This window comes from Platalea leucorodia, assembly GCF_965183815.1.
Source record: "Platalea leucorodia genome assembly, chromosome: W".
NCBI classification, from domain to species: Eukaryota; Metazoa; Chordata; class Aves; order Pelecaniformes; family Threskiornithidae; genus Platalea; species Platalea leucorodia.
In genome coordinates, this window is record NC_138859.1 from 5586450 (window position 1) to 5604195 (window position 17746).

General features: G+C 35.7%; 1 protein-coding gene across 1 annotated transcript; it reads right to left on the reverse strand.

Moving 5' to 3' along the window:
* Window positions 1-3305: 3305 nt before the first annotated feature.
* Window positions 3306-16876, reverse strand: LOC309601651 (protein fem-1 homolog C-like; the record flags this gene model as incomplete). Its single annotated transcript, XM_082334809.1, has 2 exons — window positions 3306-4696; window positions 16333-16876. 2 exons carry the CDS (start codon window positions 16874-16876, stop codon window positions 3387-3389), a joined length of 1854 nt encoding a protein of 617 aa, XP_082190935.1. The 3' UTR covers window positions 3306-3386.
* Between the last annotated feature and the right edge of the window lie 870 nt (window positions 16877-17746).

Below are 17746 nucleotides of genomic sequence, written 5' to 3' on the forward strand. Positions count from 1 at the left end.
TGTCTTTAAAAATAAATACCTGCAAATTATTTCATCAATTTTTAAATCTATTTCACCCCCACAGGGCGTACAATTTTTTCCTCAACGTTCTCAATATCTTTATGGGTTGGCAGCTCTGAAAAAGTACTTTTAATCAGAAAAAAAAACAAATGGGAAGAACAGAAAAAGAATGAGTTAATAATATGACAAAAAAAGGATAACAGTTCTGTGCGTTCTGAATGCTCTTTAGTTCCTTGTCCTTACTATAGTTTGTGTTCAGCTAGCAACACTACTGCATTTATCATCAACATGTTTCAGTAAAATAATCTTATTCCCATCTCTGAATGGGTAATAAGACTAAGAATTAAAACAAACAAACAAAAAACCCAAAACCAAAACAAAAAAAACCCCAAACTGGTCCAGAAAGTTGGTATCTATACTTAAGTGGAAACATTCCTGGTTTGAATTAGGGGCTGAGGGGGCAAAACTGCTACTACCCATTAGCACCTACCATAGTAGCACAGACATCTCAGACAGGGCTTACTGTCCTTACCCTCCTTCCCAATCAGTAAATCCTTAACTAATCCCTAACACATTACCCAACATAGGCTCTGTACCAATTTCTTTTAAAATGAAGCAAAAATTAAATGGGGGTAATGTACACATACAGGGTTAAATAGAAAGTGGAATTAAATGCATTAACTTATCCATCTGGTCACCTAACCTTGAATATCTGACATCATCACAGTTAAGAATTCAGGAGATAGCCTCATGACCTTGCAAAATTAAATTCTGAATATAGGTGATAATCTTTAGGATTGATGTGTATTGGTAGATATTTAGACAGAATTACATACAGTAAATCAGTACTTAAGTTAAACAGAAAACCCCAAAAACCAAGTAGCTAACAATAAACCCTGTAAGGTCTGGCAATTTTCACTAGATTTACACATATCAGATAGTGATATGCTTTCTCTTCTGGGGTGTTTTCCATTCAAAACTTTGCTAACAATGGCAGCACATACTACCATAATTTTTTAGTTCTATTTCTGGACTAATAATCTCTAAGTAACTAATTTTAAATGGGATATTATACAGTTAAAGACAAATTCAAATTGCAAACACTAAAGAGCAGTACGGATTACAGAGTATAAAACAGTGATCTAAAAATCCCTTTCTCTGACCTAAAGACGACTTTTTTTATTACTTGAAGTATAGTGTGAATCGTTTTTAGCGTGGTATGATTTGTTGATTATACCAACTTACAGAGTAGTAGAGAAGCATATAAAAATAAGAAATACAAAATCAAACTATTTGTTCTCACAACTGACAACTTGGGTGGCATATAGTTTAATCATTACAAATCAGAAAAAAAACCCAGCCAATTTAATAGAAGTTTACTGCTGCACATTTGCAAGAGAAACAAATAGGATTTCCTTATACTCAGAATTTCATACAATATAGGTTTGTCATGGGACAAACAGGTGAAAGTTGTTTCAAAATAAGAGTTTGAAAGTGGCAATATACAAACAGCACTACTTTCAACATATCTTTGTTTAAAAGTATCCCAATATTTTCCCGAAGAATGGCTAAGCTTGTCGGCTCCACACTGTATACTAAGAGAAAACCTGAAACAGCCAAGAAGCAAGGACGAACTTTTTTTTTTTATATATATATATATATGTATGTATGTATACTCTTTTATACTCTTAAGACATTCTTCATCAGCTTAATTCATAAAAGAAAAATACTCCAACATCAAATTTAAAACAAAAACAAAACACCTCCTAAATAATTTTTTTCCTTTATCTACTTAATTTGGCTTTTAAATATCAACAAAAGCCTAAATCAACTTGTTGAATTTCTGGAGCAAGAAACCCATTTACTGCCCATTACCGAAATGAAACATCAAGTCAACAATATCCGATGTGCTAGAATACTAAATTTGCAGGTAAACTGTATTCTACTTGACACAAATTAATTTCACTTAGACATTTGCAGGGCTAATGTGCCATAATAAATTCTACTATTAATCAACAGTAAAGTGCTGAATTATAATAAATACCTGAATCTCACTCTCCTTTATGAAATTCTTTTATAGATTTCTTATCAAGTCAAAAGAGCCCTTTCTGTTGTAAAAGTTAAGCTATTATGCAAATATAAAAATAGGTAAGTTTAATTAGGAGCTATACACAACAGAACTTCTGCTTTTTCTTTAAGTATAGCTGACAGATAATAGAGATGGAAAAAAACATGCATTTATAAAGATATTAAAAATGAAGAAGAGGAGACACTGCTATAGAATTTCTATTACTCTGGCATACAGCCATTTACTATGTTAATGATACTAGATGATGCCTATATTTCTAGACTGATAAGCATCACACCACCAACATGCTTTAGTTCCTTTTGTAGCTAAAGAAGTTGATTTGTAAATTTAAACTATGGCATACATTTCATCTATTTCTCATTAGAGTGTATCATTAAGTTTGAGGTTCAACTTTGAACAAACTTTACATCTAAGTCACATAACCAACGCAAGCAAGACATTAGTGCAAAAGGGAAGCTGTCAGTTATACATGATGAGGACTCTTCCCCTAACTGCATAATGTGAGAGAACGATTATCAGATTAAAAATTCAAGTGGATTACCATGAGAACAAGAGAGATTTTCATCTCCCAAATTTAGCACAGATTTCCAGAGGATCAAGAGGAAAGCAACCTCAGTTACAGCTAGAATAAAAAAAGTTAAACCCCAGTTCAGAAAGGTGATACATAGCTCCAAAACTTGTCATGCTATGAAGGCAGCATTCCCAAGAAGAGCTCCAAACAAAACTGCAAATCAAAATGGGCATTTAAGTTGAAATTGGCCAACTGCTGCATAGAAATATGCTCACACACAACAGTCACATTTAAGTCAGTGCATAGAGAAGATAAAAAGCACTTATGGTAGTTGCAAATGTTAACAAGTCTATACAACTTGCACAGTTTAACAAGTCCATAGAAAAAGAATAGAGTAAGAGTAGAAATGCTCAAGCAAAACCAAAAAAGATGGCCCTCCAACTGTATAAAATCCACACAACAGTTGTAGTAAGAAGACATCAGTGGAAAATATTCAACTCAGTCCTAAACACCCAACAGGCAAATAAGACCAGAATAGACAAGCCTTTGGCAAATAATTTTAAGAGTCTAAATACGGCACTACATTTCTAAATAATCCACAAAATATAATATATGGCATATTCAAATATTGGTTAACCAACTCTGCAAATGCAATGCTAACAACACTTTAGTCAATGAGAGCAAGATGGAGCAAACTAAGGGAGTACTGGTATATCACAACAGTGCTCAAGAAAAACATTGTCACCAAGTCATGCTTCAACAGCAGCACTCTGGGACTGCACACTATTATCTATGGAGCAAAACAAATTTCTCTAGTTTTTTAGGGATGTGCCCTGCATAGCATATGTTATGATTCACTATAACACGAGCAGCAAGACACTGCAACGTAGTATGATTTACAGGCTGGATTAAGTTTTTTGCTATTTTCTTCTCATCCAGCAAATCACTAGCAGTTTGTTTATGCGAGTTTGTGGCATCAAAGTGTGAACCTGACTTGATAAGAAAATTCATGATGCCTGGATGGTTGTTCAGTGCAGCAATATGTAAGGGACTGTTGTTATCAGAGTCTCTGACATTTATATTAGCACCACATTCCACCAGGATAGCAGTAACTTGTAGAGAGGGGAATTTACAAACTGGGTAGCGACCCACACATGTAGTGTTCTTGTCAACAGCAAGGTGAAGTGGACTGAAGTTATTCTTCCCTCTAGGCTGAAGCTTAAGAAACTTGTAAATAGTCTGTTTCTTAAAATGCTCCTGTTCTGAGCTGCAAGGTACTTTTTCCAACAAGCAAATTAAATGCAAAATAATAGAAAGGGCTTTGTTCAGCTGTACTGGATCAGGAGGGCACTGGATTTGTTTCATGGCCCGCTCTATTTCGAGAACACTTTTGCACAGTATACCCATGAGATCATCAAACGTAACAGTAGTACCTAGCAGGCCTTTTGTCCTGTCCTGCAGCATGAAGGAGAAGAGTTCAGCAAATGATAGTAAACTGCTGGCTGTCATAGGGCTCAGTGGATCTAGATTGCTCTGCTGCATGTCCAAAGCATATTTCCATAAGCTGATGCATCGCTTAAAGTTTCCAGAGTCTGCATAGACAGCACCTCTATATCTAATATAGTAGGACGTATCTGGGTGAGAAGGACCAAGAATACGTTCTCTAATTAATAGTGCTTGCATTCTCATCTCATCAGGGTCTGCAATAAGGTTTTCTAGCTCTTCTGGGCTGTTTACCTCTTTAGCATAATCATAGGCCATAATTAGTGTTTGTGGCACAGGTTTGTTCAGGATACTAGTCCTATCACTGTATCTCATTTCTATAGCTCGTTTCCAGTATTTCAAAGCGCCAAGCAGATCTCTCTTTTTGTCCACGAATGTTGCTCCTAGAAGTTCCAGAGCATTTATACATTCTATCTTACTGGTCTGTTCATGTTGGGTCAGAAAATCCACAATATTTGTGTGGCCTGTCACACTGGCTGACAGAAGGGGAGTCATTCCATAGCCATCCTTTTCCATCTTAGCACAATACTTGAGAAGCATCTTCATGATCTCTAAACTTCCAGATTCTGCACAGTCATGTAATGCAGTGTTTCCTAGCAAAAGAAGAAAAACAATTACATAAATCATAATCAAATTATAGTCCAAATATCACCACACTAATAGTTAAAAAAATAAAAATAAAATATGTTTTGACATCTACAGACTATGAAAGGCTTAAATGACAAGTTAAAACATTCAAGACCTGATTAAAACATCAAGGCTACCAGGCAGTTATACAAATCAAAATGCTTGACATTACCCAAAAGAATTAAACAGATTAATTAAACACTTATGTCTCATTATTCAAAACTTAAACCAGAATTCTCTACATGAACAATTTTGTATCTGCTTTCAAGTATAAAACAGAAACCTAAGCTTGCCATCTTAAGTGGTTATATTTTCCCTTCTTCCCTTGTCAAATTTATTTCCTTCCTCCCTATCTCCATCCACGATAAAAAAATAATAAGATCTGTATAAAAATTAAAGCTGTGCTAACTCAACATTGGCCTTGCTCACCTCTATGCTATACCTCTTCCTCTCTCTTTCATCCAAAGCCTTTGATTAAAGTGTTCCAAGGCAATAATTATACACAAAGGCAAATACAACTCATCACAATAGACCCTTCATCTCAGCTGGGGCCTTAGAGACTGCCAGAATATTCTGAGGGACCTGCTTATTTTGTCAAGCCTAAATATACACACAGAAAAACTATTCTTAGTACTTTATTAGGTCTTTATCCTGAAGTCCCACATTAACCCCTCTGCTCAGGATTCCCAAAAGCAAAAAAAAAAAAAAACAAAAACAACCCCAAAAAACCCAAAAAAACCAAACCAAAACAAAAACCAAAACAAAAACCCACAAAAAGTCCAAAACAAACAAACAATTCCTTCAACACACAACATGTAGCCATTTGTCTTATGTGTCTTATCATTTACATTAAGATTATTTCTCATTAAGAGAATGTGCAATGTCGTGCTAAAGGCATTCAGGTGGCACTCACACTACATGGTAAAATTTCCAGCAAGCACTAGTGCCACCTGACTGAAAAACATATTTGCAGCAAATTAAAAAAGAAAACATTGGACACCACAGTTAAATATTTAACTACTATGCTTCAAGTAGAAAAAAGTTTTGCTTAAGATCATATATGAGTATTTCACTGAGGGAGACAGGAAGATGGATGACCAATAACACACCTCCCACCCCCACCCCCCCACATAATAAAGTCTCTTGTGTGGTTGATTGCTTTTAAAACTACACAATTTAAACCTAGCTTCTTTTTCATATATACTACAGATTCAGGCATACCAACTTTTCAGCTTCCCACTACATTAACATGAAAATAATTAATAGCACACCCATGTAAGAATTCCAACCCCCCAATTAAAATGTCTTATACCACTAGCCTTGCAAATTCTGGTTTACTGGCCATCAGATCATCAGTATCTGTTACACCATCATCAAGTTTCCACATTCTCAAGTGAGACCTCCTTTTCCAAGGATTCTGTACATTGATAGTCATATGATTTGGCTTTTTAAAAGTTCAGAGAGAAAGTTTCCTAAAACTTCCTCATTTGCACTTTTGGCAGGCTTTTTTTCTATGCCAACAAGACACCGATTTGCAGTGGGCTTTGCTGTTGTATTTCTAGATCTATAACAGAACTGAAGTAGGTAGGGAAACAAAGCAGTAGTCTTGAAATCTTCAGCCAATGTTTGGGAAAAGTGCATTTTTGTAGGTACACAGCCTCCTGATCTCAACAGCTTAAATTTACCTTCGTATATTTCCTTAATGTACTTCCCCCCCCCTCCCCCAGGCTCTGATCTCTAGAATGTGCAGTTCACTCTATATTAGAGTGTTTAGCCAGTAAAACTCAAATCAGTCCCTAAAGCATGCCTGAGATTTGACTTAAAAGCTGAACACTGCACTGAAATAAACTGAAAATAAGATGGAGGTAAAGGCTTTCCATTAACAAATTCTTTCTGCCCAGAATGTATTGTTCATGCTGTCTTAAAAAGGTTAAATTCAAATGCAAAAATATTTGAAGTTGGTACATGTATATATCTATCTACAAGAAAAAAACAACAACAACAACAACAACAAAAACCCCTTGCATTTGTCAAATACATTTCAGAAATAGAAAATTTTGTTCCTCGTTCTCATTCCAATTATAAGAATCTGAATTAAGTTTATGTAAATAATATTGGTATCTTCTAGCTTTTGACTTCACAGCATTCTTATTTCCTTTTTAATGAGAAACTTGGTAAGGGGATATGAAGTCAAAGTTTGAAGAAAAAAAAAAGCAAAATTCAGAAATATCTGGCGAAACCATGATGATTGTCCTCTAAATGTGACCTACTTGTCACCAGCAGAACCAGATGCTTTAAATCCACCATGCAAACCTCTATCCTATCTTTTGAGTTAGATTATCAAGTAGTAGCTTGCTTTTATCTTCTGTAGATAAACCACTAGGATGACAACAAGCGTATCCAAGAGTTTTGCAAGTTTTAGTATACAGCAGAAGGATGTAGAAACTCAAGGTTTATTTAGATGAAAGCTTTCTAATGGGTACAGAATATTTTGCCTCTGTTCCCCTGCTAGTATTCCAACCATCCCCTCCTCACTCTCTCTTCTAATCTTTCACTTCCTGAAACTTTACATGTAAATTAATCTGCTGCTTCTTTCTCAAACTTGCTTGTGGACCATCAGAGGAAGAATTGACAGCACATTCCAAGACTTGCTTATCGCTCTCAATTCCAGTAACCAGAAAGACAGTGGTGAGGAAGAACAGTAGTTATTCAAGACAAACCGAGTCTCAATCCAAACACACTGGATAATAAAAATTTAGCTACCACACTAATCAAATTCATACCAAAGGTGTGCAAAAAGCTATTTTCAAAAGATTATGACTACAGGCTAACAGGTTTTTACAATTATAGTAGAACAGGAGCTGTGATCACATTTTGTCCGCTCAAACAATTTTTTGAGCGCAAGTTCCAAACACTAAAAAAAAAAAAACCCACCACCCAACCCACAAAAAAACCCCAAACCCACAAAAAAAAAAAAACCAAACCCACAAAAAAAACCGCCAACATTAGATTGTTTATTAACATACAATGAGCTTAACTTGCTAAATGTTCTTTTTCCAATACATTTCTGAATAGTGGCCAACTATTTTACTATCACTTACAAAAAAAGTAAGCTGAGGAAGACACCCCACAGAAAGCGGCACCCAAAATTATCTGTTAGATCAAGACTCATGAAACTAAACCCAGGTCTTTAATAGGAAGTGATTTTCAGTCTCAAATAACCTAGGCAATCTTTGTCACTAATGAAGCGTTAAGTCAGTGACAGGAACTTCACCTATAAGCTGGTCTGGTCACACTACAGTTTCTACCAAGACCAACAAAATTTCCAATCACGGGAATAGATATTTTTCCAAATTTAGCTGGATTAAGAGTTTGGTTTGTCAACTGTAGTTTATTAACTATAATTCCTTCTTTATTATGGAAAACTGTTCATACCTCCAGATTGACAAGCATGAAACCTTTAAATTCCTAAGATAGAAAGAGATCAAAAGCAGACAAATACACAAAACCAGCTTGCCAATACACAGACACATTATAAAAGTCATCTTGCTGTGCTGGAGAAAATCTAGTTAAAACTTAACTATAGCTGTCAAACCAGAAGTAAATACTGACTGGCTCCTTGGGCCATCTGCACTTCTGGAACACTCAGTGATGAAGCCAAAACCAGATCCATCTGGGTGTAGGCTGAGCCACCAGTTAATGAATACACCCTAAACTGGCTACAAGTCCATACTACCTCACTCACAGCAGAGCTCTGAAACACTAGAAAGGTCTTTTGGAGGGTGCAAATTCCAGTGCCAATCTAGACATGGCCTGGGATGAAAAAGATTCAGAACTACAAGTGTTTGCACCAATGTATGTCAGAATCTTGTGTTAGCTGGGCAAATTTAACTTTAACATTTAAATTTCAAAATATTAGTGTACATAGTTTATTTGAGGTGTTAGTTGATTTAAAAAATAAAATAACCTCTCAAAAATGTTTTATTACAGACCATACTGTACTTGTTAAAATACTAGAGTCATCCTTAGGTCACAACTATTTCATCTTTACATATTATCATTAACAATCCTCTATTTTCTACCTTCAAGTCAATATTTTCAAGATATTAAAAAAGTCATAACATAAAAGCATATTAAAGACACACAAATCAAAATGCACTAGTAACACCAAACTTCTTACAATTGCTTCACAACTATTGATATACATCTTGCTAGCTTTGACAGTAGGATCAATGGCAGCTATTCATATTACACACTGTAGATCCATCACCACATGTTGCCCTTTACACTGTTTTATCAGTTGCCAGACATGTATGCCATGACACATTGTGCAAAAATTCACACAAATTAAGCTTAGCCATTGTCTGCATAAATTCAGGTACAAACCAACAGTTTGTGTCATTAATTTACAATGCAGCTATGCAGAACACACGGAAATATTCCTAAACCACCGAGGATTTTCAGTACTCTCTACACCTGGATCTCCTTCATGAAGAGATTTGCTTTATTAGCATTATAATTATTTACTCAAACAGTGGTTACTAACAGCATATCAGAAATAGGGCAATTTTTTAGCTACTTATATTGTAGTAGGCCTTGGAGACCACAATTATTTCAAGCAATGCACAAACTAATAAAGGAAAGCAATCACCACTAATTTTTAGTGGCTGCACCTCACTTCAGTTTGACTGGATGGAACAGCAGCAGGAAGGAAAGATTATAAGAACACAAGCTTCCATAAACTAAAAGTAGACATGGGCAGATAGATGGATATAGAGCTGCCAACTTAAAACAAACAAAAAAACCCCCCACCACCCAACAAAACATGCACACACATAAAACCCAACCTTAAGAAATAACAAGAATTCCAGCCATCTACCTAGCAATTATCAAGTGTTAAATTTGAGGAAGAATTTAAGAGGACATGGCAGTTATCCTTGATATCTAACTCAAGGTCTATGTTCCACATGTTACCCATGAATTCAACCATTCAAATATAAGGATGGCAAATCAACTATTATCCACTTCAAAAATACTGTATTGTCTATAGCGACAGGAATAAACAGTGCCTGAACACTATCTATGCAGTTCTGCAGTTAAGTCAATCCAATTTTTGGAACAAATTATTTCTTTAGTAAAGAAATTAAAATCAACATTATATCTACTGCTGTATTAAAGAGGAAATAGGCTGAAAAGAAGCAAATGTCCTTTGAAAGTCATTCTCTTTGATAAGCAGCTAAGAGAAACATTACAGAGATGTTGGTCAAATTTTTTAAGCATTCTTTAAGTTAAACATGATTATTTCAAAGCAGACTTCATTAAATTTTCTTAATCCATTTCTAATTCTTAGAGTGATCTACTGGAATTTGATCACATGTAGAAGCTAGCTAATATTACAACAGCATGAGAAACTTCTCATTCTTGCACAAGAACAAAATTGGACTGGAAATATTATGCTGGTCATAGCACTTCTCTGCTAGAGAAGTAAGTACTGTTATATTGCAGTATATTGCATTGTTAATAGTTTTCTATCTGTATAAAACTCTACTATTCGTACTACCTAATAGTGTTCTCTAATTAAAAATGAGAACAAAATGGAATAATCCAAATCTCAGACACATTAGGGAAAAAAATATGTTAAACTGATGTCATAGTTTCATGTTTCATTCCTTCATTATAGTCCTACTTTAACAGAAGTATATGAGCATTACACAAATGCTTCATGTATCACAGAACTAATTCCCTAACTATCCAGACTTAAAAAAAAAAAAAAAAAAAAAAAAAGCAGCTCATCTAGGGAGATTCAAATTTATAATGAGGTTGTGTCTTTCTATGTCAGAAGCAAATTATTCTCAAAATAGGCTGGTAGCTTGTGACATGGGGAAGAAAGAAAGTAAAGCGGTGACAAGAAGTGATTTGGCTTGATTTGCAACCAATATATCCGTTTCCTAAAATTTGCAAAATGCTTAATCAAATTTCTGGATAGCAACACTTTTTAAATTTAAAATTAGATTTTTAAAATATGATAGCAGTGTGATATCATACCAAAGATCTCTTCCTGAAAATACACACTCAGCTGCTGAACTTTACACACTGGTCAATCCTTCAAATTAAATCATTTTTTCTTCATATGTTTAAAATAAACCACATATATATTTTTGCAGCCTCACAGATTAATCACCTTCATAAAGTGAAGTTGTTCATAAAACACTGAATTTTAAAAATTTTTTTTTTTTTTTAAGCAGAGCACTTGAAGGAAATAAGTCCTCTAGCAGCTTTACTGATTTTTGAAAAAAATTTATTGATACATACATACAAATATAGGCAGTGCAAAAGAAAACTGTTTTACATCTCTACACTTAGTATACATGACAAAGGAAAATTAAAGGTATGCCTTCCTTTTAAAAATAAATTAAGTAAAAATTGCAAAGAACTGTTAAGCTCAACAAGTTGTTCTATGTTCTGTAACGGAATAATTGTTCCCTTGGTCACAAAAGTACTTAATGATAACACATATTATCAAGATTAATAATACAAATGGCAATAATGTAGAAAATGTTGTGAATCATTTAATTTCAACAGGAACTATTTTTTGCATCTGAAATTCAATAAATTATTCCTTTAAACCGTACCTTCTTTCGTTATTTTATTTATAGACATTTGTACTGAAGTTCAGTTTCACATAGCATCACACACAAAATATCTACAAATTGCAGTGCAGAGCATTATGTAATATCATCCAAAAAAGGAAAAAAAAAACCAAACCAAACAAAACAGACACAGGACACTTTTAGAACAAGGCCTTTATTCACAAGGGAAAAAAGTGTGTATGGAATTTTTAATTTTTTTTTTTTCTTGTTTTTTCCAAAACGAATCTTGGCAAGCAGACAAGACAAAAAACTCAGAAGATAACAAATCTGTCAGATTCCTTGATGTTTACTGCAGGGAAGATTAATTATTTTTCATGTATACTAAACCACACTGGTCATATAGCAAAGAGTGTGCATCCATATACTCCCCCTACTTCTGGGTCTGCCAAGTCTGTAAAAAAAAAATCCCACCCCCCCCACCCCCCCCCGCAGGTCTGAGTATTATGCTTTTCAGTCTCCCACATAAATGATAACACTGAAATAGTGATAATCCTTGATATAGTACTACTATATGTATAACCTTGATAAGGAGCTCATAGAGACCGAGGTCTGTATACTTATAAACTTTCCAAAATGAGCAAGTAAACTGAACAAGCCTCATCCTTCACATTATTTTACAAAGCCATTATAATCAAATACTGCACCATAGCTAATGGTACTTAAGAACAACAAGACTTCAAATCATAGCATTATTTTGCATTTTCAAAATACATGATTCCCTCTAACTTTTAAGGTAGTATGGAGTATGATAGACAACAAAAAATAGGGTTTCCAACCAAACGTTCCTGTGCAGATCTCAAGAGATACCTAAATGAATGCCTAATCCAGCAGTTCTTAAAATTTCTAATACTTACAAGGGGGAAAAAATTAGTCTTTTGGCTAGCAGATGTGTCTGTTAACAACTGAAGGGAGACAGAGGTAGTAAAGACCATCAATGAAACCCAGGAATCATCATCCTGATGAGAAACAGACCACGTTTCAAGCAACTCAGCAATGGAAAGAGTTACAAGCCACATTCAGAAAAAAATCTGCCTTTCAAGTAATTATTTTTGGAAAAAGAGTCCTCATTCCCTGTGCCATTATGTACACACCACCCTGGCTATCAGAGCTTGTGTACTTTATCTATAGTTCAACTTCTTAATTGCAGAAAGTAAGGTAATGAACCTCTATTATTAGAGCAGGTCTGATGGAGAAGGGATAAAGCATAATGCAAAGTATCAAAACATGCATTGCAATTTCTCAAAGTGCAAGATCCAAGTATTCTGTCTGGAGTCAGACTAGAGGTATAATCACCTTTAAAATGGTTTGCATGCAAAATATCTCTGTTGTGGATATTAAATGAATTTTAAATAGAAAATCCAATTCCAACAAACAGCCCCAGGTAGATCACCAACAAAGCCCAAATCCATAATTTTGAGGCCAGCAAAGACTTCTATCACTTGAATTACAAGAGCAAGCGTCTCCCCCACCCCCACCCAAACACTGACTAGCCAAAAGAAGACTGCACAGAAACACATCAGCAAAACACCGATCAAGACTCCAGAAGTCTATTAACACTGTAAGGGAGCACTATCCTTTAACTACAGATCATTGGCAGGCTTCACAATGCAGCAGAATAGAAAACTGCATGCAGCCAAAATGCAGAATGTTCCTTCTGATCCAAGCACATGAGTAGGTGGTCTGTACCTCATTCAGAGTTTAGTTCTAGGGTTCTTCCCATGAAAAAACTCAGGTTTCTGCTACTACAGTATTATCCATACTATTCCTTATTTTAAGAGCAAAATAAAAAAGCTTTTTTTTTTAATTTAAAAATTTTTTTAATTTAAAAAACAAAACAAAACAAACTAATTTGCTGTTTGAGACCTCTGTTTCATACCAATGAAATATATCAAGGCCTGTTAGTTTTAACCTGCAGCTTCTCAAGCCAAGAGTAATGTACTGGAAAAGCCTCTGAATTAGGAAGACAATGCCAAATTAACTCACATTGGAAGCATTGCTTTAGCTACTTTCTGCTTTTCTAAAAAAGTCTTTAATTCTACAGGTATCTTTGCTATTTTCCACAATTCTAAAAGAAAAAAAGAAGAGTTTTCTTATCCTGTTTTTTCCTCGCTTGCATTGTTCATGTGACAAAGTATTAAGAAAATCCTTTCTTTCCATTTCTGTGTCTCTCATGCTCTTCATAAAAGTTTGGTGAAACTGTAAAAGTCAGATCCGTAAAACAGTGGCAAGAACAAAGACAACTAAATGCTCATAATTTAAATTAAAAACTATTGATCATCTTTTGCAGTATAGCACTTGTCTAACCCCAAACATCTTGTTACCTCCTTCTCCTGTTAGATGGTGCTAGACCTATGCTTTACCTCAGCGTAGTATCCTACCTGAATCAGACTCAGAAATCATATCCTAGCTGTACTTTTGCACTTCCACAATTCTCCTTCCAAAACATCTGCATTCTGAATTTTAGTAGTCCAAAACACAGTTGCTGGATTATGTCTGTATTTTAGAAGCAGGACTTAATTGCACATTTTTAAACTACTTTTATACCTGTGCCTCAATTGTCATCCTGGCTTTTAGATCGATCTCTATGAACTTACCTATTTTGTCATCTCCAAGTATTTGGATTTTTCCCTGGAACTATCAACACTTGAAAACATATTGTCACATTTTTCCCAGCTCTAGAATACTCCCCATTTTTAAAATGTGAATAAAGTTCTATCTTACAATAAGAAAATCTATTGGAAAAGCCTAAGGGATAGTTCAAGTAATTTTACCCTCTCACTCTTTCCCTGGTTTCAAGAATACCTGGAAGAGAACCTCTAGTAATCTCCCATAACAGCATTTTTCTAAACACTAAATTACATTAGTTTTGTTCTTATAAGAAGCTTTATATTTTAAAATGCAGCAAAATTGACAGTAGCTAAAGCTTTTGCATCTTTCACAAAGCAGTAGTTCTCCATGAATGGCCCAGAAAGGGGTCTAGTTTAGATACAAGGATAGCAACAACTTTAACTACTTGAGCAGAAGTAAGTTCTCTTCATCTCCCTACCACAAGCACCCCTACTCTCTGTCAAGAGAGTTGTTAGACAACAGGGAGGAGTAGAAACTGAAAGTAATAGAGACTTTGAGGTGGGATATGACAATGTAGAATGAATCCTATTGGAAACATTCATTTTGAAATTAATAGCTAGTGAGCATTCTTGCAAAACAAAGTTCAGAAGGTTAGTTGTTGAGCCTCAGCCATTGCAACACCCATACTGTTGTAATATTTAAGGCTACCAGTTTTGCTCAGTTGTTCTGCCTTTCCACAGCTGACTTTCAGGGTTTATAGCACTCTCTTTCTCTCTTCCTTTAGTTTGTCACTGCTTATTTAATAACTTCAGAGACCAGACTTCTTCATGATGCCAAAAAAGTATGCTCATGTCATATCAGAGAGAAGCATTTGTTTCCAAATACAAAAAGGCAGTCCATACTTGACCAACAGATATATGTACACACATGCATTTGTACGCACTGTAGTCCAAAAGATAAAACGAATTTTTATGAGCTAAAGCATATCCAATCATTAAAGCCTACTCCACTGACACAAAAATGAGGAATAAGAGATCCACAGATGTATTTTCTTCCTGTTATATCAGATATTTAGCAGCTCTGCTCTGTTCATACTTACCATATAAAGGGATAACTTTTAAACTAAAAATAATGTATATTTTATATTTAGCTTGTTATTCCAAGAACCCAGTCTAGAAACATGACATTTTTATCCTATCACAAGTCCATGAGTCATAGGCAACCTTAAATCCTTACAAAGAAAGATTTATTTTGCTCTGCCCACCTCTATGACAAATTTTTAGTTTAGCTTTCTTTATATTAAACCCATGTAACTCCATGACTTGCAGAAAAAAGGCATATTTAACTGAACAGCTTTTTCAAATAGATTACTCTCATATTTGGCATTTAACAATATTAGGCAGTACAGGTTTTTCTGTCAAAATATACCTGAAGTATATTATACTGTTAAAATTTTAAATTAGCCAGAAAAGGGCAACTGAAGTATTATGATACAGAAAGATTTATTAGCAGATTTATTATTAATAAACATAATACTGCTGACACAATCCTGGCTCAATGAGCTAAAAAGTTAACCACAATCTGCAATAATCAATATACTTTTTAGGCCAATATCATATTCACATACAAGTCTGAGATGTAACAAAAGCCAGCAATTAGAATAAGAGGTCCACATAATTATGATCACAGCAAAAAGGACATAAGTCTTTGCTTTGAACAATGTGTCAGGATAATTGAAGAACATCTGTTTGCCTCTCTTTACATGATCTGTGCACCACTGGAAGTCTTTCTGTTGTGATCACAGTCACATGAAGCTTCATTTCCTTAATTCTAAAATACATTTTTGTTTACTAACATTGAAAAAAAAGGTCCAAAAGGATTCAAGAATTTGAGGGAGAGGAGGAGTAAAGAGCAAGTGATTATCCATTTCCAGTGTAGAAAAGAATTCTTCTCCTTTATGCATCTTTCCCTATTCTAGCCTTAGTGGCACAGGCGAATTTTAGGTACAGCATATTTGGTTTGTTAAGAAACAGTATGAAAAACATCCTAGATTTTACACAATATACGCTCATATATTTATTACTACACAAACCTGCTACAAATAGGAGTTCTCAGCAAAAGTCAATTAGCTTTTTGCACATGCATAAATGCAGTCTTTAGATTAAAACGTATCAATTTAGAATTACATTTTATAGCCAGTATTAAATGAGTATGCTGAAAAAACTTGTAAAAACATCGCTAAATACACTTCATCTCTTACTGGAAAAAACATTCACATTATGAGACTAGAGGAATATTTTTGGATGACAATCTCCTAAAGAACATGAGTAACTTACTAAACATGAGTAACTTTACTAGAAGGAAAAATGAAACAATGAACTTACCTTTAACACTTTTTCTGTTAACATCAGCTCCTTTTTCAAGTAAATACTGAGCAATTTCTTTGTGGCCTTTGTAACAGGAGATCATCAAGCATGTATGCCCATGACGGTTTGATACTTCCAAGTCTGCTTTGTGTTCCACAAGATATTTTACTATTTCCAGGTGACCATCAAAACAGGCAGCTCTAAGCGGAGTTGAATTTGTTAGAGTTGTGTTGTTGACAGATGCACCATGATCTAACAGACACTGAACCACCTTCAAGTGGCCAGCAGCTGATGCTGCCCATAATGGTGGAGCTCCCTCAATAGTCTCACCATCAAAATTAACCGAACCACCAATTTCTATAGAAGCAGAGCAATAGTCCAACAAGTATCCCACCATGTCAACATGCCCATAACGGGCTGCCATCAAAAGTGGTGTGGCACCATTGGTTTTTTCTGACATTAGTAAGGCCACCTCTTCTCTGGTTTTGCTTGCCAGTAACTTGGAAAGGAGACGCAGCTTGCCATCACGAGCTGCATTGAACACTGCTGTCTTTAGATCCATTTAGTCTGTACCTCTATTTCTTGAAGGATACACAGCTGCCTTTTTCAGTCACAAACAAAAGCTTATTAGAAACACACAGCCCAAACAGAGCATCCCCAACTTTTTCTCAGATCAGGCAAATGGGACAACATAGAGACTCTGAACAAGGTCCTGACAAAGCACAGGCTGCACTCGATAACTCTGCAAAAGAAAAGAATTCTGAATGTTTTTACCTTCTACTTCTCAAATAAGTATATACAATTACATTTTTCTACAGCTATACTCAAACAAACCACTGGTTGTGGTACACCAACATCCAGCTGCCTTCCATGGGACTTCCCTGGACTGCACAGTGCCCCTTAAGGAAAGGTGTTGGGCAGGAAGCCTGATCCTAGCAGTGCGTTATCCATACCACTTGCAGGGAAACACTTTCCCCTCACAACATAACAAACCGTACACTTGTATCAACTTCTGCTTTTAAGCGCAGCCCAAGCAAAGAACCATTACGCCCCCCTCATCCCCTCAGGTCCTCTGCGGAGCCCCATGCTCACAGACATGCGCCCCCATGCTACCGCCACCCTACTGGCAAGGGAGCAAATTCAGAGCCTGACCGGAAAGACAAAACGTCCTTGCCACAGTCGTTTGATTTAGTATCAGACACCGCCGAAGCCCTGAACTTGCCCTTCCACCACAACCACCCTCAGCCTGCCCAAAGGCAGGACCTACAAATCTCCTCTTTCAAGACCACGCTATATTTGCCTCCCACCCCAAAACCGTCTACCTCCCCAGTATTACCCCCGATGCCTCCCTTCAGATCACCCCCCTCTTTTCCATCCCTAGTCCAACAACCACCCGCCCCCCACCTCTGGGCAACCCCCTCATACCACCCCA